Below are 25,100 nucleotides of genomic sequence, written 5' to 3' on the forward strand. Positions count from 1 at the left end.
CACTACAGGGCAACCCACTAGATACTACTGGCACCCATATCCCCAGCTATCAAATCATAGTTATCTCCAGACATTGTCAAACCACCCCTGGTTAAGAACTACTGTCATACATCTATCAAGGACACAAAAGCAGCTATTTAAACTTAGTTTAAAATGATAAGTTGTGCTTTCCCAGCTATTCAGAGCAGGGTCCATACGTAGTTGCTCTGGGCTCCTATCATAACTAGAAGGGAAAACTTCCTTTTTTTTTCATATAATTAATTTCTTTATTTGTATATATTTTATATCAGGTATAGTCCCCATAAAATTTCCACTACCAGTTCAGCCATGCACTATCATCTTAGTCCCTTGAGCTCCTCCCACCCTTGTTTTGATCCTTCTCCTTCCCCTGCAGTGTCTCTGATTTATAGTTGTCTGATTATTTTTGTTTTGTGTTTTTTTAGATTGTTATTTTTTTCCCTGATCCCTTATTTTGTATTTTTCTTTTTCCTTTTGACTTAATAATCCCTAGAAGGAAAACTTTCAAAATGTGTGGAGTCCTTGATATATGGTGAATGAAGAAGGAGCATGCAGCAGGAGCCATGTGGGTGGCACCAACCTTGACTTCTACATGGAACAATATATCTATAAAAGGAAAAGTGATGGCATCTGTATCATAAATCTTGAGAACCCGGGAGAAACTTCTGCTGGTAGTTCATGCCATGGTTGCTTTGAAAACCTGGCTAACATCAGTTTCATGTCCTCCAGGACAGTGGCCAGCAAGCTATGATGGTTTGTGGCTGCCACTGAGGTTACTCCTGTTGCCAGCTGCTTCACACCTGGAACCTTCACTAACTCGATCCTGGCAGCCGCCTGGGAGGTGAGACTTCCAGTGGCAAATGATCCCTACACTGGTCACCAACCTCTCACAGTGGCATCTTCAGTTCACCTGCCTCCCACTGCTCGGGTAAAAACCCTCCTTTGCAACAAGGGAGCTCACTCAGAGGGCTGATGTGGTGTGTGCTGGCCTAGGAATTGCTGCACATGTGGCACTATCTCTGTCAACACCCATGGTGAGTCAGGCCCAGTCGCTACCTCTACAAAGACCCTGGAGAGAATGAAAAGGAAGAAAGGCCATTTATTTATTTATTTATTTATAAGTAACTTATTTATTTTTTAATTTTTGGTTTTTCAATTTCGTATATTTTTTACATCATTTTTCATTTTTGTACAATGTATGTGTTTTCATCTTGGTTATAAGTCTCCATACAATTCCCACCACCATTTATTTTTAATTGAGGTGATATCTGGTTACCCATATCAGGTAATGCCAACGTAATGCACCCAAGGTAGAAAAATCATTTAAAAGAGAATCTAATGTAACTGAGGGTCCATGATTTTTAAATTCTGACAGAGTAGATCTATAAAAGGCTGATCTACCCCAGCACTGTCTAGTGCTTTCTTCAATGTAGAAATGTCCTACTCTGTGATATCCAATTGCCTCATTACTATTGAGTGTTTGGAATGTGGCTAATTTGACTACAGGATTGAATTTTAAATTTTATTTCAATTGATTAAAAGATCTGTATGTGGGGCCTCCCTGGTGGTGCAGGGGTTAAGTCTTATTGCTATCACTACTATGGCCTGAGTTTAATCCCCGGCCATGGCTCTGACCCACATGGCACAGCAGACCTCTCCTGTCTCGTCCATTGCTCCCCTCAGCAGCATATTTCATTAGATCTGCCCGTTGTGCTCCCGACTCTGTCTCTGGTGAATCCCCTCACTCACCTACCCTTGACCTCTGGTCTATATCCCAGTTCTTCTATGTAAAAAAAACCCAAAACAAAACCTATATGTGGTCAGTAGTTACCTTTAGATCTATACCACAAAAAGTGATTTTAAATGTTATTTTCTTCTTTAAGAGGGCTGTCAACAGGTAGACCCATTGCTTGCCCTGTAAAGGTTATAAACAGGCAAAGGTTATGTGGGCATAAGGGTATGAGGAGTGGAATTGAAAGGAAGTGGGAGCAAAGTGGGCAATATATTTCAAAGAGACACCCTCCTCTCCCCAAAATGCTATGGAACACAGACATACTGCATATTGTTAAATAAAATAGAAACAGGGTCCTCATAATCCACACAAGAAATGCTTCTTGTAGCCATATACTGTGTATACTGTAGTGATTGTGTGCCTGAGGAATGTCTTTTAGAAGCTTTGCTACATTTCTATTCTGTTGTACAGCTAACAAGCCCTAACCAGATACTGCATTTCTCTATAGATAGCTTATTTGTATTTAAATTCTTTCTACAATGATGGCAAAACCTCATATATATATATATATATATATATATATATATATAGGCAAGCAATAAATAATAAATTCTTATTAAAATGTAAACTATAAATTTGTATAAAAATTAGAAAAGGCAGAGCAGGAATTAGTATAGCAGAGGTTAATTTACAATGAAGATGGATGAGTTAGATGACAATTATACCAAGCGCACAAAGCCTATTCTATGCTAGATAGATATTTTGTATTTATAAAGTCACATTCATGGCAAGAATTTGATTACTCTAAACGTTTGGTGCAAATAAGTCATTTGCATTTTCTACATGACTCAGTAGTTTAAGTATTAAGGAGGTATCTCCTTGGAAGCTAGGATAAGATGCATATAGCATAGAACATTTTTGTCTGTGCCTAATTAGTTCCAACATTTAGTAACCGAGATTTTCATCTGGGCAACTTTTACCAACTCTCTTCTCTGCCCTGTTGTTTATGCACACACAACTTTAGGAACCATGTGGGTAAGCCCATTGTGGCTGAGGGGAATGTGGTTTTTAGGCAGTTAAAAAAGGCTGAAAAACACTCTTAAAAGCTCATGCTGACAGTTCTTCAGTTTGTGGCTACACAAGGAGCACCACTGCAAATAATACACTTTTTAAAAAGGCCATTCTAGAATGAAGGCAGAGCTCAGCAAATACAGTAGTGATCTATAATAATCGCTAATATTTACTGAGCATTTGCTTCAGGCACTGCCATAGGTCAGTTAAGATGTATTATTAACTCATTTAATCTTCACAGCAGCTCTATGAGGTAGGTAAAGTTACTCCCACTTAATTTGCAGAACTAAGCCAAGAAGTTAACGATTTTGTGCACAATCACACAGCGGGTAAATGACAGTCAAAATTCCAAATCTGGCAGAGGAACTCCCAAATTATAGCCTTACACTATGCTGTTTCACAGCTATAGATAACCCAGGGAAAGTCTGCTGGCAGCCAACCTAGAAAAAACAGGTTCTAACCACTGACTCAGGTTTATCAAGTGCATAGATAAGAAAAAGCAGCAGGCTGATTATAAATGAAATGCCTGCTCTAAAGGTTGTAAAAGAAAGATTAATTTTTAAAATCAGATGACTATCTCCAAAATCAGTGGTCCAAAAATATACCCCTGAATTTCATGCTAAGATGGAAAAGCTAAAATTAAAACGAGAACTCAACATTTACTAAGCCTTTTCTTAATAGACAATCTGGAAATCATGTTGACAAATTAGTAACAGGCAAGACGTTAAGGCGCTACAATCCTTTGCAGAACCTCACAGCCCTACAAGTAATCTAACATGTTTACAATTAATGTTCTTTCAAATTTTTGAGAATAGGAGTGCTTTACCCCACCTCTAAAAACACATTATTTTTAAAGGGACATTTCTATTTCAGGAACTTCCGAAAATGACTAAAACGAAGTAACAGTAGCCTTTACTATGTGCTAGAAACTTTTCTCAAGTGTCTTGTGTGTATTAATCCATTTAGTCTTCAGTCCTCAAAATGAGCCAGAGGTAGGTGTTACATTGTACATGAGGTATCTGAGGGCGTGATGGCACTGGGATTCAAATCTAGGTGTCTTGGCTCTAGACACTCAACTGTCAGCCACTTAGCTGAGCGTCAAAATACTTTCCCCCTAAGACCTATTTGTTGACTAAACCCAACGATATAAAAATGGCAAAAGTTCTACGCAAACATCTCTCATGTATTTTTGTCATAATATTTAAATGTTCAATAAAAAATAGCTTATTTAAAAAATACACTTGTACTTTAATTCCAATTTTCCTTCTATCCAAATCAGTAATATTTTATATCAGCAATATTTTTTCTTAAAATATTTTTTAAATAAGGGCTTACTAAACACACCTAATTTTCCCTTCAGAACATACCATGTTCATCACTCAGTTAGACTTTGGTAGTAATTTAAACATCAAAGTATTTTTATAATACTCTATTTTATTAATAGCTACCTAGCTATTAAACTTATAAAGTCTACTTTATAAGTCGTCTACTAAATTATAAAGGAACTTAATTTTTTCCCTGATTCTAAAGAGTTCTACTTTAGATTAAGTTAAATGAAACAATTCTGAAGGCCTGGAAGACTACCCAGGGAATATTCACCAACAGTGTGTGTACTAGGTATCAAACCCTATTTTAAGAGTTTTCACACCTCTGGAGAAGAGTGCACAAGTCAGCAAGATTTGGCTGTATGACCTCTTTTTTAGGAGAGCACTCTAACCCTTTGCACCTTTTAATGAAGGTATTTTGTACTGTGCCATTTTAAAATGTTTCTGGGCGACTGTGGCAAGGTGTATATGGTAATAGCCCATATAAGCATTTAAATCACTGCTTCCACATAAGCCAATTCCACCTTGAAAGAGGTTGTTTTAGAAATTTGAGTTTTCTTTGGATAGCACAAATATTGATGGCACCACTGACATTTGGGGTGGGTCTAGTAAAGTGTGTCTTGTAATATATGAGGGTCTCACACGATGAAATATAATTCAGTATCCTGTGTAATGTTAGAATGTCTATTTAAGTACTAAAAAAATTTTTAGATTATTTTACAACCTAACTTCTTTTAACATATCAGTTTTTGCACATCTTTAAAATTCATTGAACATCTTTAAGTTCTTTCACACATCTTTAAAATTCACTGAAGTTTACAATTGTGTAACTAACATGTGAACCAAAAGATTGTACGCTGGTTGAGAACTTTACTAAGCATATTCATCATCTTGGAGGGACAAAGTATCATCAATGGAAATCACTTCGTGTTTCTGAGTCTCAACAGTCTACATTGTTGTCCACATGGAGTGATCACACACACCTCTACATATGCCTCAGACTACTTCATTATGTCTTTTTGAGTAACTATGCCCAAGCATTTACATACTGAAACATAAATGAATAAATTATTTTATTTCTAATTATACATTTTAATTGTGTGCAGACATTTATGAATTTCTCACTTCAGTATAGAAAATGGAACATATTTTTAATATAAGGGAAGCAATGGGTTTAACAGGGTGAGATTTACTGACTTAGATGTCAGTTGTCACAAGGATGCAACTTGTAGATAAAGAACAAAACAAAAGCAACAACAGAAAGAATGTATCTTGCATGGATGGAAAATTAAATTGCTAACAATACACTCCTTTTCTAAAACACTAGTAAAATAAAATCCAACATCACTTAATGAAATGGAAAGAAAAACCTTCTCAATGCTTAACTTTTGCAGAGGAACTCATAATTAAATGTCATAGTGTGTTCTTTCTGATGAAACAATATGTACTAAACTTTCAGATGGTTATGCAGATGAGCTGATAACATCCCAGGATGGGCAGGCTCAGTGGTGCTTTGTCCCAGTTCCCCCCTTTGTCCCAGTTCCCCCGCTCCTCTACCCTCAGAAGCTGATGTAGAATAGAAACAGAGCATTGTTAGGTGGTGGGCATGTACTTTTGCTGAGTGGGAAATCAATTTATTACCACCATCCTTCACATTTCATTCACATACTGTCATACTGACTAAAATAACTCGACATTCTTACTATTTCTCTCTTTACTGCAAAGCCAAATACTTGGTTCACATTTTATGGATACAACCTTTTTAAAAGGTCAAACAAAAAGCTGCTAAAATATTTCATTGCACAATGATAAACACATTCAAATTGTCAAACAATTCATTTTTTCAGTTGACAATTTTGAAAATATATATAAAGCAAAAATATCCAGAGAAATCTGATTAATAGTAGTCAATGCAAAACCACAGAATTCTAATCTGCTATTACATTAAAAAAAAAAACATTGTTCTGTGTGTCAACATTCCTTAGACTTTTGAGATTTTTTTTTTTTGGCTTTTAAGATTCTGACTGGCAAATTTTGAAACAACAGAAGTGAATGGTTAAGATTTTAATTTTTTTAATTCATAGCAGTAGCCTCTATTATGAAAAACTTTAAATTGTTACAAAATAGCTTCCATTAAATGTGAATGAGTTTGATAAAATTTAAGTTATTTTCTGGCACTTACATGCTTCCAGATAATAAATTTTACATTTTATTGTTACTAAATGAAAGGTATATACTTTTTTCAAAATAAATGAAGCATTCACTTGGCAACCAGTTAAACTAACATTAAATATTACATATAAAACTACAATAGCTCAAATGAAACAAACAGAACAAAACATTTATTAAACCATTGTATAATAAAATAAACTTTTTTATCCAATGCTACAGTGGTAAACATTTTTCCCTCATTAACATTCCAACTAAATCACAGCTGAATTACAACCTAATCTGAGCAGAACTTGAAAATACTTCTTTTACCACTCAATGATTGAACAGTGAGGTGAATATAGACCTACTTTTCTTCATAATTCGAAGATAAAAGATGATGACCTAAGAGACCATTGAAATCCCATTAGCCCAAAGGTTAAATTTTATTTACCCTGTTTACTGTTCAAACTTAAAATTATCATAGCAAATAAAGATTTCATGAATCGTCCTCCTTCCCGCCAAAAATAAATATTAAGAAGAAATTAAGGATAAGAATTGAGTTTTAAACTGTACTTTATTTGTTACTATAATATTGCTTTTTTAATAACTCATCAACCAATCATAAGCATGCAAAAAGCTCTCTTCTGAATAGAGCTGCTTCCATAGCCCCTTGGTTATCAATAAGTAAATTATAAAGTTCATTTAATTTGTAGTTCTCTCCTCCTTTATAGCACTTCAAAGTACTTGATAGAGGTAGGAAAGGCCATCTTTAATAAATTATCTTCCTAACTGTAGAGAATTTCTTAAGATAAAACAGACAAAATGCTAAAAACCTTGCCTCTGATGAGTCCAAAGGACCAGATTCATCTTTGTCTATTTGAAGAATTAAGTCCCCTGGAGTGTTCTAGTCTTTGAGGATGTCTGATAACAAGATCCACCAGGGCTTCAAACAATTGCATTAAGAAAGTCTTCTACCATTCTCATTTGCCAATTCTTTGGACCACCCAGTCCTGTTGGCAAAGTGGGCAGCGATTGTTCTGTTTCACCCACAGGGACATGCAGCAGTTATGGAAGGAATGATTACATTCTCCCCAGACGACTGAAAGGAAAAAAAGAGTATCTGGTATTACATATTTCAATTTAAACTACTGAGCTCAAATTATAGTTTATTTTATTATGAATAATCGTCACAGCCCATAATCCTGAATACAGTTAATTGGTCTAAATAATTTTTTTCTATTTATAAAGAAATAGACACTTAAATGTGCAAATTACAATTAAGAAATGAGAGAAGGCACTGCATTTGAGGGACTTTTCATCACTGTTCTACAACCTATGGGTGATGCCCTTGTCTCCAGTACCACATAATTCCACATACTGTCTTACTGAAGCTAGAGATTAAAGGATTAGAGTCGTCCTCAGATCCCAGACTTTTCCAGTCACACACTTGACCCTTAAAGACCACTTGGATTTTATTTTATAAAAAAATGCCCTCCCTGTTTTTACTTACCACCTTATAATGAGTTTTAAATCTTTCCAGGTCACAGAAGGCTATGAGAAGCAGATGACAAGCTTCTATACATTATCAACTATACAAATACCTACTTGTTTACTAGTAGTGGTCATGAATTTTGTTGTGTCATCCACAATCAGTGTCATTACTTATGTGACAAACGAATGAAGGCAAATGAGGTCCCTCTGTGATCAAAAAAAAGCCGACTTACAGCACAATACCAAATTAATTTTTTTTAAAAAGCAGTATGAATGAAAAGTTTTAAACCAAGGGTAATCTCCCACAACCTGGAACACAATCTCAAACATGGGCTTCATTTGTCCTTTGCTTCACCAACTAAGTTATATGGTAACAGAACAATAAAATACATGAAATAGAAACAAAGAGAAAAAAAAAACCTTAAGAAAACTGACTGTGGGGGCAGGAAGGAGGAAAAATTCTAAATGTTTAAGGAGGAAGAAACAGGATTTACTGCTTAAATTTTTACTGTTTAAAATACTGTGTAAATGTTTACTAAGATGCTGTATATAAACAATGCAAACACAAATACAAAGTCAGCCTCTCTTCCACGATAACTTTTAAACCCTTCTATATATAGCAATGTAGAAGTGAAGACCTCAAGAACTAGGAAATACAAATCTTTGAATTGCTTAAAATATTTAGCCTAAGACAACTTTCTTAGTTCCAGACAATAAGGGACATAACAGAATTCCATATACAAACTATATGCTAAAATAATCTTGAGACTTAGAATTTTTCTACCAAAGTTGAAAAATTAAATACTGTTACCTTAAAAAAGTACTGCAAACAGAAATGCTTTATTAGAATAAAATCCTACCACCCGACCAATAACATGGTAAAAATTTTAAGGTCTTGGCAAATTCCTTATAATTTTCCTACTAGACAAGAATTATATCTTTATTGATTATTGAAATGTTTACTATAGCCATGTCTGGAATATATAAGCATTCTTCTTAATTATAGGCAATAAAAGGACCTGCAGAATAATTCCATCAAAGGTTTTGGAGAACCAACACATTTTACATTAATAATGGATCACTACTTTACAGTTTATTTTTGTGTACTGATAAAGTCAATCTTAATTGCAAATTCAAACATCCCCACTGAGAGAAAACCTTCAGTTGAAAAAGCAAGAGAACAAAATTACAACATACCAACACAATCCTCTTGTTTGTTTTCAGCTTGACATCTGAGACAGGCATCTAAAAGTAAACAAATAGCAATTCTCATTCTGATGCTCAAAAAGCAATTTTTAAAAACCCAGACTCTTCAAAGTCAAATAAAAGCCCAAAGGGCTAGAGATGGAGATAAAAGACTCATACTATTTCTCATTTGAACATAACTGTTTAAAGATGAATAAAGTAAAAGGTACTCTACTAACTTACTTACGACCAGGAGCAATTTCATAAGGGTTACCAACCCTCCATTTTTACAAACTCTGATAGACGTCCTGAGAGTAGAGGCAATCACCAGAGAAAACAATGCTATTCTCCACTATATTAGAAGTAATCGTAAGTTCACTCACATAGCTCAACCTTAAAAGTAGCTTCCTTTCAAGACTCCCTTTTAAATAAGCCATGTATATTACACATACTTACAGAAACCCTAGAAGGATAGCCAGAAACTAATACTGAAGTCTACCAGAAATAGGACTTTTTACTGTTTACTTTAAAAAAAATTTGAACTAAATGACTGCATAATCTCTATCAAAATCAAAATTAACTCCCCCCAACACACATAGTAGGTTCTTCATTCTTTCTAAGAAAAATGCTCCCTTAACATGTAAGTCTGAATCCAAAGTATTTATCCAACAATGGCAAAGTATTTTAATAAATTACTTGGGAATAAACACTGGGAACAGAAACCTAAAGAATAAAGTAGACATTTTCAAAATTTGATCTGTACTTCGGTTTACTTGATGAAGGAGGTAATGCAGAATTTTTTAGGGGCCAATGAAATGGTTTCATTCACTGGCTGAAGAGAAGATAGTTGGGTAAAAATAAGTTTTTAACATAAATAGGGGAAAAATAATTCTGTAAAAAACAGACACATGGTAGAGGTGAAGCCTGCTTCTTTTATTATACTGGACTGTGAGTAGGCATTTTTTTTTCCTCCTCCCAGCCTCACAGTAGGCCTAGCCTGGCCTCTTCAGTGTGGATTAAAAACAACCATTGCCTCCTGAGGCTTTATGCAATTCCACAAATACTAAGCATCGACCTTGTGCAAGAAATTATATACTGGGAACACCAAAATGTCCAAGTCTGATTCCTAATCCACCAGGAAATGGAGAAGTAGATAGGCAAACAGCTACACGCCATAAGGATCCAGATACAACAGCGAAGACATGACTCTAGTTCTGACCATTCACAGAACTAGTTGGTGATCATAAGGCTCCAAAGTTATGTCAAATATCCAAGTTAACATAGCGTAATGATGAGTTACTCTGGTTCTTTATAACTGGGCAGTACTAGCAAATCTACTCTCCTCTTTCTCATCAGTACCTGCTCACTATGCCATGTACTCCCTTCAGAATGAAGGGAAGAGAGTGGAAACCAGGAAGCCTTTTCAATTACACCAAAATGGGCCAACAAAGCTTGGATCAAAAAAATCACAATAAATCATTTAGGTATGTGGGACAAATTCCAAATTAGAATTATTTGGGTAATAGAATCAGAGGGCTCGTTATGTAGACTCTAACAATCTGAATTATATAAACCAATATAGCTTTGGTTTAAGTTCATTATCAAAAATTGGCTTAAATCAATAAAAATTCCTAAAGTTTCAAATTAAGTTTCTTGGGGATGTTCCTAATATCTAAAACAATACATTTCTGAGGAGTACAATAACAGCAATACGTTTACAATGATACTAGGGAAAGAATTGGGAAGTCTGAAAAACAACTCCCTTCTCTGCTTCACCTGGCCACTAAGTGATTTTAACACCTCCAAAGCTCTAGTTCAGAATACTTTCCTGAACCCAAAGTACAGCTGTTGTAGCAGAATACTCGGCTGGAATTAGAAAGTAAATGTGAATCTGAGCTATTTATAGCTTTTACTTTGACTTACTTTAAATATTCCTGTAAAGTTTATTTGTTAAAAAACCTCAGCCATCATTTCAAGTTCTGCATTTCTATTTATTATTAAATTTTTTTTCTTTGGAGGAAGAAATAAAATGCCTTCTAGAAAATATTCTTATTTTTAGGTTAAAGGGAATTTAGTGGATAAAATTTTCAGTAAAGCTTATCCTGTAACAACAAAAACAAAACACATGCACAAATTTTTTTTGCCTGGATTAAAAAAACACCACCCAAAGTGGAAACTGATTCTAATTCTGAAGGGGTGAGGAAAGGGGCTATACTGCTTACTAGGTACACTTTCAAAATCTAATGTGCAAATAAATGGATATGGTCTGAAATCAAGTTCTTTCAAAAGTAAAAAATAAACTCAAAGATAGCATACTGAAAGAGTGCGAATAGAGAAATCTCTTTCTTTTTGTAGGTTTACAGTTTTATCCCTCCAGGGAGAACAATTCTCTTATAGTTTGAAACTATGGAACGTTTTCAAACTATAGAAACCGTAAGATGTGCTCACAGTTTTAAATGACCTTTAAAAAATATACGTCTTGCATTTAAACAGCAGCTCTTTTTCAATAAAATGAAATGTCAAAACAGAAACCACAAAAAGTAAAAGGGACGAACGATTTCACTTAGTCCAACATTTAAATTCAATATATCATAGAATATAGTAAGACACATTTGTAAGAGAAAGTTTTCCACAAAGGCCTGACGCAGAGCAGGACAGTATCGTTATCTTCTCCAGGAAATGGCATCCTATGATGGGTACGTAGTGGGCAGGAAGGCAAAGTTTTACGTTTCCGAATAAAGGCTGACATTCTTCAATTCCCACCAATCTTAAATGTCTTGAATCACCCACATTTAGAAGCGAGCAGAAAAAACAGTAACTGATACAGACAGGCAATGGCTAAAGACACTTCCTTTCCCTGTCTCTCGAGGGCATAACTATGTCCTTTTTGTGAAAAAAGACTCCAGAGCACCACTTCCGTGACCACAGCATTCAAGTGTCCTGCAAACAGGGCCTTTCCTCTGACGCCGTCGCGGTTTGCTTTTAGAGATGGGTCCGGGGCTGGCCGCACAGACCCAAGTGGTTCCTCTTCGCACTCATCAACTCACCCAGTTTTATTTTCTTGGTCATTCCCATCTCTACCTGAAATTACCTTGTTTCATTCCTCTGCCTACTGCCGTTTCACTCCCTAGAATGCCAGCCCCCGAGCTGGGCGCCTGTTGAGCGACCCCCCGGGACACTGGCGGCCGCCGTCCTCGGACCGACACCACCACGGGCGTGGCCCCCGGTCCTCCCGCTCCCGGGCAGGGCGAACCCCGCCCCCACCTCCTCCGGGCAGAAGGGTCACGCCGAGCCTTCGCCCGTCCCGTTCCCGGAGCCGGCCCCGCGGAGGCCGCAGTGGGGCCCGGGCCTCGCGTGCAGCGCTTACCCATCACCTGGACCCTGCAGATGGCGCACGTATCGCACTCCACGTCCCAGCTCCACATGGCCACCGCGTTCCACTTCTTGAGAGAGAACATTTTGTCACCTCCCGACTTGGAGCCTGCGCTCCCGGAGTGAGAGGACAGGGCGCAGGACTCCTCGCTGTCTTCCACGTCGGCCATGGCGGCGGCGCGGAGCCGGCGGCGGAGACGTTGGGCCCGGGGAGGCGGGCGGCGATGGCGGCTGTCCGGGCCGCCCCACGGGCCACAGCGCCGCCTGCAGGCCGCGGGTCCCCGCGCAGCCTACGACGGGGACAGCCCGCGATTGGCGGGCGCGGCCCAGTGACGTCACCGACGCCAGCGCCCGGACGTGTTTCCCCCGCCCCTCTGCTCCCGGCGGCGCGCTGCGGCTGCTGCGGGGCGGAGGGCCGGGGGGCGAGTCTCCTGAGGTCGGGCCGTGGCGCTGCCCAGTGTCCCTGTGGTGAAAGCCGGCGCGGCGACGGCGCCGGAGCCACGCGCCCTGCTTCATCTTTCATGACACCCAAGGCTCTCAGGAATTATCTTGTTAATATATGTCTCTCCCAGTGTGAACTCCTTCAGAGCAGGCACCGCGCCTCTGTCACCACCTTATTCTCGGTAGCTTAAAAAAATGCCTGGGCACAGGAGACACTTGTTGAATGAATGAATGATTGACGCGCTTCTAAAAATGCGGTTCAGGGGTAGAACAGGAATTTCAGAGGCTGCAGCACCCCTCCAGCACCCACCCAGTAACAATCAAAGTCTGTGCCCCTTCCAGGGCAAGGTGATCCAAATCCTACTGGCTTAGACCCTTGAGCTTATGCTCTGCACTGTTGATTGTAAAACTTCTATCTTACTCAACCTACAGAAATATTATGGCCCAGTGGTCTTGTTAAACAAAACTGGTGAGAGCCCTATATGTAAACCCCTGTCCTCTCAAACTAAGCAAGTGTTTCTATAAGCAAACATAAGACCCAAGGCAAGATTCTTTATATTTTAGCCTACAATTTTTATTTATATATTTATATTTATATTTTATTTTATATAATTCTTACATAATTTTTCATTTTTGCACAATGTATCCATTTTCATTCTGGTTGTATTCCCCATGTAACTCCCACCCTTCTTATTTTGTCCCCATTCCCTCCTCTCCTCCCCCCAGTGTGTCTCTGGTCCATAGTTGCTTGTTGATTTTGATTTCTACTTTATTATAATTAGTCTTTTTCCTGGTCCCTTATTTAGGTTTTCTAAATTCCTGCTATGGGTGAGACCATCCGGTATTTTTCTTTTTCTTTCTGTTTTATTTCACTGAGCATGATCCCTTCCAGCTCCATCCATGTTGCTGCAAATTGCATGTGTTTATCCTTTTTGATTGCTGAGTAATAGTCCATTGTGTGTATGTACCACATCTTCCTGATCCAGTCATCTATTCTTGGGCAATTGGGTTGTTTCCATACCAAGGCAAGATTTTTGAATCTGCCACACTCTTGATTGTGTACTCTTGCATGCAATAAAGCTCACTTACCTACTTACTCCGACTTCCCCAAGAAATCTTTCCTGTTCTAAGTCAAGGCTCTCCAGGGTCTCTCAACAGCCTGGGGATCTCATCAGTCTCTGGACCTCTTTATACTTAATAATTACTAGCACTTTAAAGAACTATATATATATATATATGAGACAGCATAACATACACACACACACACACACTCTCTCTCTCTCTCTCTCTCCCTCTTGCCTATATATGCTTTTTAAGAAATTAAAACTGAGGGAAATTTTTAAATGTTAATTTATTTTCAAATAATTATAAAGTAAAAACACTAAATCTATTACAAGTTCTCCTTAGAACAATGACATCACATTATGTGGTTTCTGGAAAACTCTGTACAGTCAAAGAGAGTGAAGAGAGAGGTATAGCTGAATATTTTTGTGCAAATACTTTTAACCTTCTTGGTTCCCTGAATGGACCCCAGGCACCCTGTGACCACACTGAAAACCTCTTATTTTAGTTTAACCTCCTTTTTATAGGAGTAATGAGGTCCAGAGAAGTGAGTAAACTTACACAGCACATTGCTATTTACAGGAAGGCTTTGGAACCAGTTTTAAAACCATTTTGAAACCATGGTTCTTTTATTGCTAGCTTAGGGTCAAATTTTTATGTTTTCTGAAGCAAAGCCAGACAATGTCTCCATTTAAAAGATAAGGCACAAGAAGCCTTAAGATGTCTGATTTTCACCACCGCCTAGTGGTGGACGACCACTGTGCCCGGTTTGGGGTTGAGTCTCCCACGTCTTGCTGGGCCTCTCCTCATGAAGACTCAAGCAGTCTAAGAGGAGTCAAGGGTGTACAAATATGTACAAAAATAAATATGGACACAGGGTCATATTTGGCCACAAGCTAATATGTGCTGTGTGTTGTATGCTGTGTTAAATACAGTGAGGGACCCACATTCTTGAGGACGGAAACCATGAGGGGAAACCTTTTGGAAGAGCTGGGATTTGAACTGAGGGGTAGAAGGAGGTCCTTCAGTCCAGAAAGTGAGTGAAGAGAGGAAACCTGGAGGAGCAGAGCAGTTGCAGCAGTGATGGCGGACATGAATCTGACCTCACTAACTTTATGAGCCAGACAAAAAATGCCTATAAACAAGCTCAGATAAGCCATAAAAACACATTCTGTTCATATTAAACAGCAACACATCTGAGCAGAGATGGCTGTAAATGGTTGCTAGCTAATAAAGAAGACTAGTGGGTCAAAAGCTATATATTTATCATTAGCTTTCTTTTTTTTTTTTTTAAAGATTTATTTATTTATTTGTACAAGCACTGGGTACAGTCAGAAGCGCGGGAGGGTGAGAGAATTCACCAGAGCCAGAGCGGGGAGCAGAGCAGGCAGAAGGACCGAAGTACACTGCTGAGGGGAGCAGCGGGCAGCAGGAGAGGACTGAGCGCCATGTGGGACCCTCCTCCGGTGGCCGGGGAGCAGCCGGGGATTGAACTAGCGCTGCAGAGGCTGCGGGCAGCTTGGCAACCCAGCGCTCAACTGCTGCGCCACTGGGGAGGCCCCTATCATTAGCTTTTGATAGATATTGATAGATATTGCCAAAAGACCCCTAAAGAGGCACACAGATTTTGCACTCCCACCTACTAAAGGTCAGTGGTAAATCTCAATAAAGTTCATTTAAAAAAATTAACAGTTTCTCAAGAGTCCTGATATATTATATGGCAATTTGTTAAATTACTATTGTATAAGCTTCCTTACTCAGCCTCATGACTTATAATATTTCAACTTTTAGGGTCTACTGTTTACTTTTAAAGTACAAGGATCTTGTCTTCCTAGCTACATGCTAAGAGCCTTAAGAGTGAACATAATCGACTAAATCCATTTCTACCACCATAGTTAGCTTGGTTCCATCAGCTTGCCAGCATATTTATGCATAGAATGAATGACAGGGTTTGTTTTTTTTAAACTTCAAAATGAAGAGGTCTTAAATCTTTTTTCTTTTTATTTATCTTGTGTAACTGTCCTAAGTGGAATCATTGGAATCACTCATTTCTAACATCAATAATAATAACAGCAAAAACAAGAGCCACAAAAAAATTTTTGAGCACATACTATGCGACAGATACTGATCTAAAATGCTTGATAGGCGTCATCTCATGAAAAGAGATAGGTGCTATCCTTATCTGTATCTTACATAAGGAGAAATTGAGGCATAATAATTGACCGGTCAGAGGTCACATATCTGGAAAACACCAGGTTTTCCATGGAAAATTCTGGTTCATCTAAGTTCCCAGTTCATACTTTTTATCCCTGCATCATATTTTCATGTCATATAAAATTCAACCAGCTCAATGTATCATCCATGCATCAACCCAACCACATCTTTCATTTTCCCATAGAACTGTATGACATCCAGGGGGAGGGGCAAGAGAAATCAGAAACTTCCTCACTTGGGAATCAGTGAAGGTGGTTATTATTTTTAAACATCCTATTCCCAACCACAGATAAAGATTCTTTCTTAGATAAAGATAATGGCCTTCCTTCAAATTCTAAATATCATATGCACAAGAAAAATCCTAAATATCTGTTTTTTACTAAGACCTGCATGTGAAACCTGAATTTTAGAAGAAAATAAGGGTGATAAAATCAACACTACTTAGAATATTCAAAAATAGTCATCAAATTTTAGAACTTGAAAGGGGTTTGGTTATTGTGAAAACTGTTATAGAATAATCAATATCTTTCTAGGCCTCTCTGGTTGACCATAGAAACGGTAGCCTCCTTATGGAAATACAGTATCCACATTCAGTTTTTAGCCTGTGAAATAATGAACAAAAAAATCACAAATTAAAAAAGAAAAAGGGAAGCTCAACTCCACACAGTAGAGAGTAAATATACATAATCCCTTATCCTCCTGCGGCAGCACGCACTTCAAAGAGTTTAGGTAAATTTTCATTTCCGATTCACAACAGGCTAACAGAAACCAGGATTTGGGTGGTGGTGGGGGGCATTGAAAAGGGGAGGCAGGGCTAATCTTTGAGAGCTATGTTGTTGTCTTACTACTTGTCCTTTGGTACAATCATCATCCATCAGAATAGAATTATGATTTAAGGAAACATCACATTTGAACCAAAATACTCATGATTTTATCAAGAGCAAAATCCACTGCTGAGGACCCCTCTATTCCAGCTTAGTGCCCAGGCTTCATACAGCCTCCTGGTAGCTGGTATTCACCGACACAGATATTCAGGAGCCTACCTTCTTCTTCTTTTTACGGGTAACACTTGGTTTCTTACTATGTTTCCAAATAGATCTGAAGGTGTCTGAAGAGATCTGAGGAGTAACTGTAATTTTTAGGACTGGCAGTTTACCTGAGAGGAGGAAAAACATATAAGTGAACGGGTAAGATATCGCACAACTTCATCTGATGGATTGGCTCTTAGGCTTCCGATTAAGTGGACAAATTTCCTCTCACTCAATACCCTTTCCTTGTAGCCTCTGGATCTGAGTAATCATAACAATTCATTTCTGTAATAACTTCTTACACTAGTCCTACCTTTCCATTCCTATTATCATATCTCTTACCTGGATGACTGCAATAGCCTTCTAGCTGATCTTCCTAGTGCTAGCCTTCTTCAACCCCAAATCCATCCTGGACTATGTTTCCAGATTAATTATCTGAAAGCAAAATTCTGATCTTATCATTCTCCAGCCCTATTACCATTACTGACTCTCCATCGCCAGTGTATACATAAGAGTAGATAGACCTCAAGCTTATGGTTCTCTGAAGGGGCCAGGGCCCCAGCTGAGCAGCAGGAGCCTGGATGACACCATGGTAGCCTGTTTTGATGTCCAACCCGCCTCAGTCAGGTTTGGGTTTTAGAAAAAAAAATAGAGAAAAAACTATGGCAGTTTTGGAGACATGTAGGTCAGGTTTAAACCCGGCCAGTGCCATTCAAATACAGCAGAGCTTCCCTGCCCGGAGCAAGACAGTGCAGGGCAGGTTGGATGTATTGTTGGAGTTTTGGTTTTAAACTCTGAGCTGGTTTTGAGAATGGATCAGGTCAGAGCCCCCACTGGCACCAATGATGTCCAAGCTTGCACCTGCACCAATCAAGTGGAAACAGATGGTTTGGGAAAAGGGCAAATCAAGTTAGAAAGGCCCATATCCTGAAGAGGGATATAAACTGAAGTTTCAGAGAGGCTGGATGCTCAGTTTGACAGAGAGAATGGGTTTAGAGAGACTCTGCCGGATGGGGAGGCTGCTTCAGAAAGCTGGAGGCTGTTTGGAAAGGCTCCAGTGGATAGAAAGCTTTGACTCAGCTTGGAAGAAGCTTCAGGAGAACTTTGACTGCAGGCAATTTGACTTTAGCTTCAGGTATAAACTAGACTTCAGCTTCAGGAGACAGACCTCAGCTTCAGGAGAGTCGTTACTATGGTGCTGCCACAGCAGCGCCCCACCTGTGACTACCCTCATTGCCACAGATTACTTGGATCCAGGTCCACCACTTACCAGTGTGCCTCTAGTTCCAGGCTCTCATCAGAGGGATGGTGCCATCTTGCACGAGCCCCTTTTGGTTTGGACTATTGCACACTCACTGCAAACATTATCTGGGTTAGGAGAGCTGTCCATTTGCAGCCTTAGGAGCTTTTTCCTTCTTCCCCATCTCCCCTCTGTAAATAAACCCCGTTGTTGTTGCACCCTGAGAGTGAGTCATGTCTTGCAATTGTGAGTACACTGGTGAGAACCCACAGACTGTGAGCAAGTCCCCCAAACCTGTCCCCACACCTGTGCTCACTTTCATATAGTTTTTCCAGAGCTGTCATGGCAACGATCCTTTGACTCTAGTTAGGGAGTGATGTCACTGTGATTCCCAGTCCTTTATATGCTTTTTTTCCGAGTAAGTTGTTAGGATCGTCTCTTTATCCTCAGTGTTGGTTTCCACAATGATAGACCTTTCATCCTTCCCTGTGCTGGACACTGAATGGATTCTTTCACGATAGAGATTTATATCCTTTGTTTCTGGGAAAATTCTTGATTTAGTCTTTTGTTTATTCCTTGTCTCTACTTTTCTCTGTTCTTTCTGAAACTATGAGTTTGCTACTGATGCTCTTAGACTGGTCCTCTCTCATATTTTCTCACCAATTTTTTCATCTGCCTAGCTTTTGGTCTACTTTTTGAAGACTGTATTACCTTTATCTTTCAACATCTGTTTAGAAATTTTTATTTTGGCTCTCATTTTTACCTTTCAAGAACTAGTTCTTATTTTTTTTTTTTAAGATTTATTTATTTATGTATACAAGAACTGGGGTAGAGGCCAGAGGTGTGGGGGGTGAGAGGATTCATCAGAGACAGAGTAGGGGACAGAACAGGCAGACTGACTGAAATACACTGCTGAGGGGAGCAGCGGGCGAGGAAGAAGAGGTCTGCTGTACCGTGTGGGTAGCTCCCTGGCCAGGGATCGAACTTGTGCTGCAGTGGCTGTGGATAGCTTCACAGTGCTTTGCTTAACCCCTTGCACCACCAGGGAGGCCCTGGTTCTTATTTTCTAATAATTCTTTCTTCACATCATCTGTTCTTATTTTACTGATGTATTATATTCTGTTTCACTGAGTGTGTATGCTTTCTTTGAAATTTTTTTTTTTTTTCCTGGGGCCTCCCTGGTGGCGCAAGGGGTTAAGATGCAACCTATGAAGCTATCCGCGGCCACTGCAGCACGGGTTTGATCCCCAGCCAGGGAGCTACCCACATGGTGCAGCAGACCTCTCCTGACTGGCCTGCTGCTCCCCTCAGCAGTGTATTTCAGTCAATCTGCCTGTTCTGTTCTCCACTCTGTCTCTGGTGAATCCTTTCACCCCACATCTCATTTATTTTGTATACAAAATAAATCTTTTTTAAAAAGTAAAATAAAATAAATTTTTTTGTCTGCATTGACTCTTTAGGTTTCCTTTTTATTTCAGGTTTGATTTCCCGTGTTTGCTTCGTGTCTAGAGATTTTCAGATTTCTGTTCCCAGTGAAACACGAGGCATCCAGAGGCAGAGGGAAAGCTCCTGTGCAAGTGTGGGACTTGCTTACCTGCTCGTTTTCTTTGCATGACGAGAGAGATGGCCAGCTGTCAATATCTGGAGTTCCTTTTTTTGGGACACTTATGTTTATGCAAAAAAATAGTCTTCTACATGGTTAGCAGCCTTCCTGAAGCAGGGCTTTGGAGATGGTAACTGAGCCCTAACTGTTCAGTGTGCTGAATTTTCCTTCATCTTTCTCTTTCCAATTTTTCACATCACCCTCATTCTCCACTTTGCTGGGTGTCTTGGTTCTGGTAAAAGGCTGTGCTTAATTTTTCTCCCTGATGTGTCTCCCTGATTTCTGTCCTTTCTTCCCCTCCTATCTATTTTCATTATAGAGGTGGAGTGATCCTTTTAAAATGCGGGTCTGCTTAGGTTACTCCTCTGCTTAAAATTCTCAAAAGCCTTTCATCTCAACAAAGTTAAAAACGAAATGCCTCATAATTGTCGAGACGTTCCCCTGACCTCCTTGCTTACTTGTGGGAATGTTTGTCCCAGTACTCTCATTCCATTCCAACCCCCTGGCCTGCACGCTGCTACTAGAACACATCAGGTAGATTCCTGCCGTAAGGTCTTTGCACGTGCTAGTCCTTCTACCTGGAAGGCTTTTCCCTAAGATAGCTACATGACTTGCTCCTTCCAGCCTTTACCCAAATATCTTTTCCATGGCTATCTTACGATTGCATCCTCTTGCCCCACATATACACACTCTGTCCTTTTTCTTGCTTTGTTTCTCCCTTGAGTATGCATCCCATTTGATATACTAAAGTGTATATTTTACTTCTGCTGTGGTGGCCGATTTCTGTCTGTCATTCTCCACTAGAAAGTAATTCCTGGAGCTTCCCTGGTGGTGCAAGGTGTTAAGTCTCAGCACTATGAAGCTATCAGCAGCTGGCAGCTATGGCAGCATGAGTTTGATTGCTGGGCAGGGAGCTAACCCACATAGAACAGCAGACCTCTCCTTCTCGCCCACTGCTCCCCTCAGTAGTGTATTTCAGTCAATCTGCCTGTTCTGCTCCCCACTCTGGTGAATCCTCTCACCCCACACCCTCACACCTCTGGCCTACACCCCAGCTCTGTATGCATAAATAAATAAAATAAATCTTTTTTAAAAATTAAAAATAAAAGAAAGTAAATCCTATGAAGGCAGGAATTCACTGCTCAGCTTACCAGTGTCTAGAACAGGGCCTGGCATACAATAGGCACTTAATAAATGTATATTGAAATAACTAATGAATGAATGAATGCCCTGTGAGATGTGGATAGCATTTTGCCTCTGTTAACTTTTTTGTTTGAGAAATAAGGTTGCTGATGTTTCTGAAGAAACTTTCACTATGGGTTCTGTCATTAAAGGCAGGTAATTAAGAACTCCTTCGAAGGCAAATAAATGACCTGAGGCAGTTAATTTGGATTTCATGGAAGAGAAGAATTAGAATTCAAAATTAGCTTATTAACTTGCAAATGATAAGAACACAGAAGCAATCAAAAGAGGAACATTACTTCTATAATCAGTGATATTACTAATTGCTTTGAATGTTTAAAATGATGCCATTAGTGCTATCTGACAAGAAATTTCCCCGGTAGCATCCAACCAGTTAACCCTGTTTTGGAAGGCTTTCTTGGTTTTCAAACTAACAATCTAATTGAAGTGTTCCATCAGTAGCATCCCATAATTATTTTGGTTCAAATTAAGGATGCATTAGAGATACTCACATACTACCATATTTGGAGAAAACCTATTTCTTAAACTATAAATTACTTTTTAATGCCTTTTAAATTAGTATCTATTTTCAGGTAGGTTATTTCATAATTATCTTCCAATATATGCAAGTTGAACCATTTACTACTGAGCAGACACAGAGACATTCTGCAGCTCCAAATATATCCCCAGTGGCAGTCATGTCCCATTAAGTCATCTGAGACCAATGATCGTCAGTACTCATTGCAGTGCTGGTCAGGGCAGAACCCGCAGCCTCTAATGCCTTCTGCCATGGTGACTGATGGAAAAGTTACAGCAGTGCTAAGTAAAACCAGATGAAATACTTAACCTTCCTTCAGTATATTGAGTTTAAATTAAAGTTAAATTTGAATTAATTTTAACAGAATAATTCCACTGAATTCAAAGTACATGCCAATGGACTAGGAAGTGGATGTTCTGCTTCATGACAATATAGAGATAATTAAAAAAGCTTGAAGTCATTTGATAGACTATTAAGAAATGGCAATGCAGTAGTTTTGACAATGGGATGGACAGCAATGTAATTCTTCTCTCGAAAACTGCCAGCATTTAAAAAATGCAATGGCAAAGCATGCCACGCTTCCAGGCCATTTTATTGAAGAAGTGACAAAGACCAGATGTGTGCACTACTGAGTTCTCTCCATATCACCTAGCAGAGAGTGGAAAAAGATGTCTCCCCCTTTTTCCAAACATTGAATTCGGTTATTCAGAAATGTCTATGATGACTTTCATTGAGTTTTGTTTAAAATCACGTTTTCTCCTCTCTCCATCAGCAGTAAAAATGAGTCATTAATCCTGGTCATGCATATTGGTGAAGGGGAAGGCAGAGCTAGCATTAACTACTCATTGCCTATGTGATTCTCTCACTTCCAAAGGATTCCATGGTCATCAGGTAGACTTAGTCCTCTCCAATCTAACCATTCTTTGATGATCCAGAAAACCACGACAGCATCTTGTGAGGGTTGTTACTTGAATTTTCCAGCTGATATCTGGAGAAGTCTTTTGCAGATTGGGTTGGGGAGGAGAAAATAGTGTGAGAGACATTCCCCAGTGAATAGGTGAGGATAAGACAGAAAAGAAAGCAGTGGGGAAAAAAAATCTTGCTTTAAAAATATGCATTACTTAGATCAAAGGCTACAGGTGACATTATAAAAGTTCTTGAACTCTGTGCAAATCATTGGGGAAATTGGCAGGAGGGTGACCAGTCCGTGACAGCGCTCCTGACTGTCACATAGCTCAGGACAGCTACATAATGAAAAAGGTGGAGCATGGGGGTTGCAAAGCAGTCAGGAATAAGTGGACATGGATGGAGGAGGGGAACACATAACTGAAAACACTCTACCTGTCTTTCTGAATCTCAGGGCTTCAAGGATGTCAGCAGCAGCCATTTCTCCCAGGACATTGTTTCCAAGGTCAATTTCCCTTAAGTGGGCAGAGTATTTGATCAGGCTGGCCAAAGAAAATGACAAAACAAAATGGCAATTTGTCAAGCATGGTTACTCAGAGACTCAGTTTAGTATTTTATTTATTTATTTTTTTTTTTAGAGGCATGTTTTATTTATTTATTTGTTTGTTTGTTTGTTTGTTTTGTTCATACATGCACTGGGTACAGTCAGAAGCGCGGGAGGGTGAGAGAATTCACCAGAGCCAGAGCGGGGAGCAGAGCAGGCAGAGGGACCAAAGTACACTGCTGAGGGGAGCAGTGGGCAGCAGGAGAGGTCTGCGCGCCATGTGGGACCCTCCTCTGGTGGCTGGGGAGCAGCCGGGGATCGAACCGGCGCCGCAGAGGCCGCGGGCGGCTTCGCAGCCCAGCGCTCAACCGCTGCGCCACTGGGGAGGCCCTCAGTTTAGTATTTTGAAGTATGATCTTTCCTTTTAGGTCTTCTCCATCTCCTTCCCCTCTCCCCGCCACCCTCTCCCTCCCCACCCCCACCACTTCCAAAGGTGATGCACTAACCCAATTTGAAACTGGAGATATACTGAATCCATTTTTTCCCCCAATTTTTATCTTTCTAGTCTGGATGCCTCTCCTGGGCAAATTGGTAAGATAAGCATTTTTAGTGTCCTTATATCGTCCATTCATTTATTTTGTCAAAAGATATGGTGTGGTATTATGCAGAGCTTCCCAGTCTCTTAGATTTTATATACCCGTAAGATGTAAAATAATAATAATGTAATAGGGTAATCCCCAGGGAAAAGGGAGGTTCCAGTTTCCCTGCTCCACCCAAGGAAGGGTAGAGATGAACAGGGAGAAGCTAGAGAGACTGGGGGAAGGAAGGAAGAAGGAAGGAGAGCAAGAAGGAGACCTGGAGGAGGCACCCAGAGCAGAGAGACATGTGAGGAAGCTGCACTTGCTTCTCAGCCTTGGACTTGCACCAGGGACCTGGGACATGGAAGGAAACACTTGAAAGAGACAGACATGAGTGAAAGACCTGTGGGGAGGCTGACAGTGGCAGCCTTTATCTTGACTTGTATTTTGCTCTTTTCCTTCCAAACTTGTCTGACCCCTTCCACCCCTTTCCTGTGGGTCACCCACCAGAAGGTGCCTTAAACTTGTGGCAGGCTTTCAGGCCTAAGCAGTCCTGTTTTGGGCCAACCCTGTTTGACCGGGTCTTCACCCATGAGGGGATGGGTAACTTTGGGTGATTGATTTCAATACTATGTTCTTTCTCTTTCTCTTTTTGCTACTGCATACTAATTGTATTAAAGTTCCTTTTCATTGAAGGTCTTATACACTGGAATATGTTTGTCTTTATGCAGTGGACTGCAGAATTCATTTAAAGCAGGCAGGTTTGAGGGTCCCGAGGTAGCCCTCAGTCTGCCCGCTAACATTAATGATACTAATGGGGGAAATGATAAAGGTCAGCCTGGCAACTTTCAGTTTTTTCAGCACACTGTTAAAGACCAAATTATTCTTTACCAAAAATTAGGAAGGGTATGGTCTCACAATGAAGAAGAGATTTTAAAATCAAGTAAGTTTAGTTTTCCGACAAACACTTTACCTGTCTTTATTTTTCTGATTTCTTTGAAAATTCTGTCAAGGCCTGGCATTGGCCTGCCAAGTAGGTCTTTAGGAATCTTAGGCATCAACAGTGGACATGGAATTAGGGGTAAGGCTGGGTTTCTGCTCCACTAATACCTCTTGCCAGCCACATGTTCTCTCGGGTCTCACCTTCCTTACCTATAAATTGGTCCAAAAGAGGCTGTCCTAATTCAAAAAGTTGTGGTTAGGACAAAATAATCAATTCCTATGAAAGCATCTTCCAAAATGCAGTACTAATGATGCTATTATATTGTCTCCATATTTACTAAATGCATCTTATGTGCCTAATATTGCAGGGATTAGAATAGTTAACACATGACTTCTGCTTATCATATGACTATCAACAACACAACTTTGAGTCCTTGCCAGTGTGTTGGAGGGATGAAATTTCACGTAAGATCAGTG

The 25,100-nt window shown here is 39.6% G+C and overlaps 1 protein-coding gene across 2 annotated transcripts; it reads right to left on the reverse strand.

Moving 5' to 3' along the window:
• Positions 1-2,346: 2,346 nt before the first annotated feature.
• On the reverse strand, positions 2,347-12,572 carry RNF7 (ring finger protein 7). Of its 2 annotated transcripts, none has more exons than XM_037525864.2 (3): positions 12,341-12,572; positions 8,986-9,033; positions 2,347-7,396 (listed from the first exon to the last, which is right to left on the reverse strand). In XM_037525864.2, the coding sequence occupies exons 1-3, from the start codon at positions 12,513-12,515 to the stop codon at positions 7,278-7,280; spliced, it is 342 nt and encodes a 113-aa protein (XP_037381761.1). In that variant the 5' UTR covers positions 12,516-12,572; the 3' UTR covers positions 2,347-7,277. The 2 variants fall into 2 exon arrangements, with proteins under 2 accessions (XP_037381761.1, XP_037381762.1); XM_037525865.2 differs by having other exon boundaries at positions 7,300-7,396; positions 12,348-12,566.
• Positions 12,573-25,100: the final 12,528 nt, after the last annotated feature.

This window comes from Talpa occidentalis, unplaced genomic scaffold, assembly GCF_014898055.3.
Source record: "Talpa occidentalis isolate TD23 unplaced genomic scaffold, MPIMG_talOcc4v2.1 talOcc4.4, whole genome shotgun sequence".
Lineage (NCBI taxonomy): Eukaryota > Metazoa > Chordata > Mammalia > Eulipotyphla > Talpidae > Talpa > Talpa occidentalis.

What these genes read in the sequence shown, in the direction of transcription:
- RNF7 (XM_037525864.2), bottom strand. Translation starts at nt 12,515, where the DNA reads ATGGCCGACGTGGAAGACAGCGAGGAGTCCTGCGCCCTGTCCTCTCAC. An exon ending in CTGCAGGGTCCAGGTGATGG is followed by an intron (nt 9,034 to 12,340) that starts GTAAGCGCTGCA and finishes GTTTACTTTTAG; the next exon opens with ATGCCTGTCTCAGATGTCAA. An exon ending in CAAACAAGAGGATTGTGTTG is followed by an intron (nt 7,397 to 8,985) that starts GTATGTTGTAAT and finishes TTTTCCTTTCAG; the next exon opens with TCGTCTGGGGAGAATGTAAT.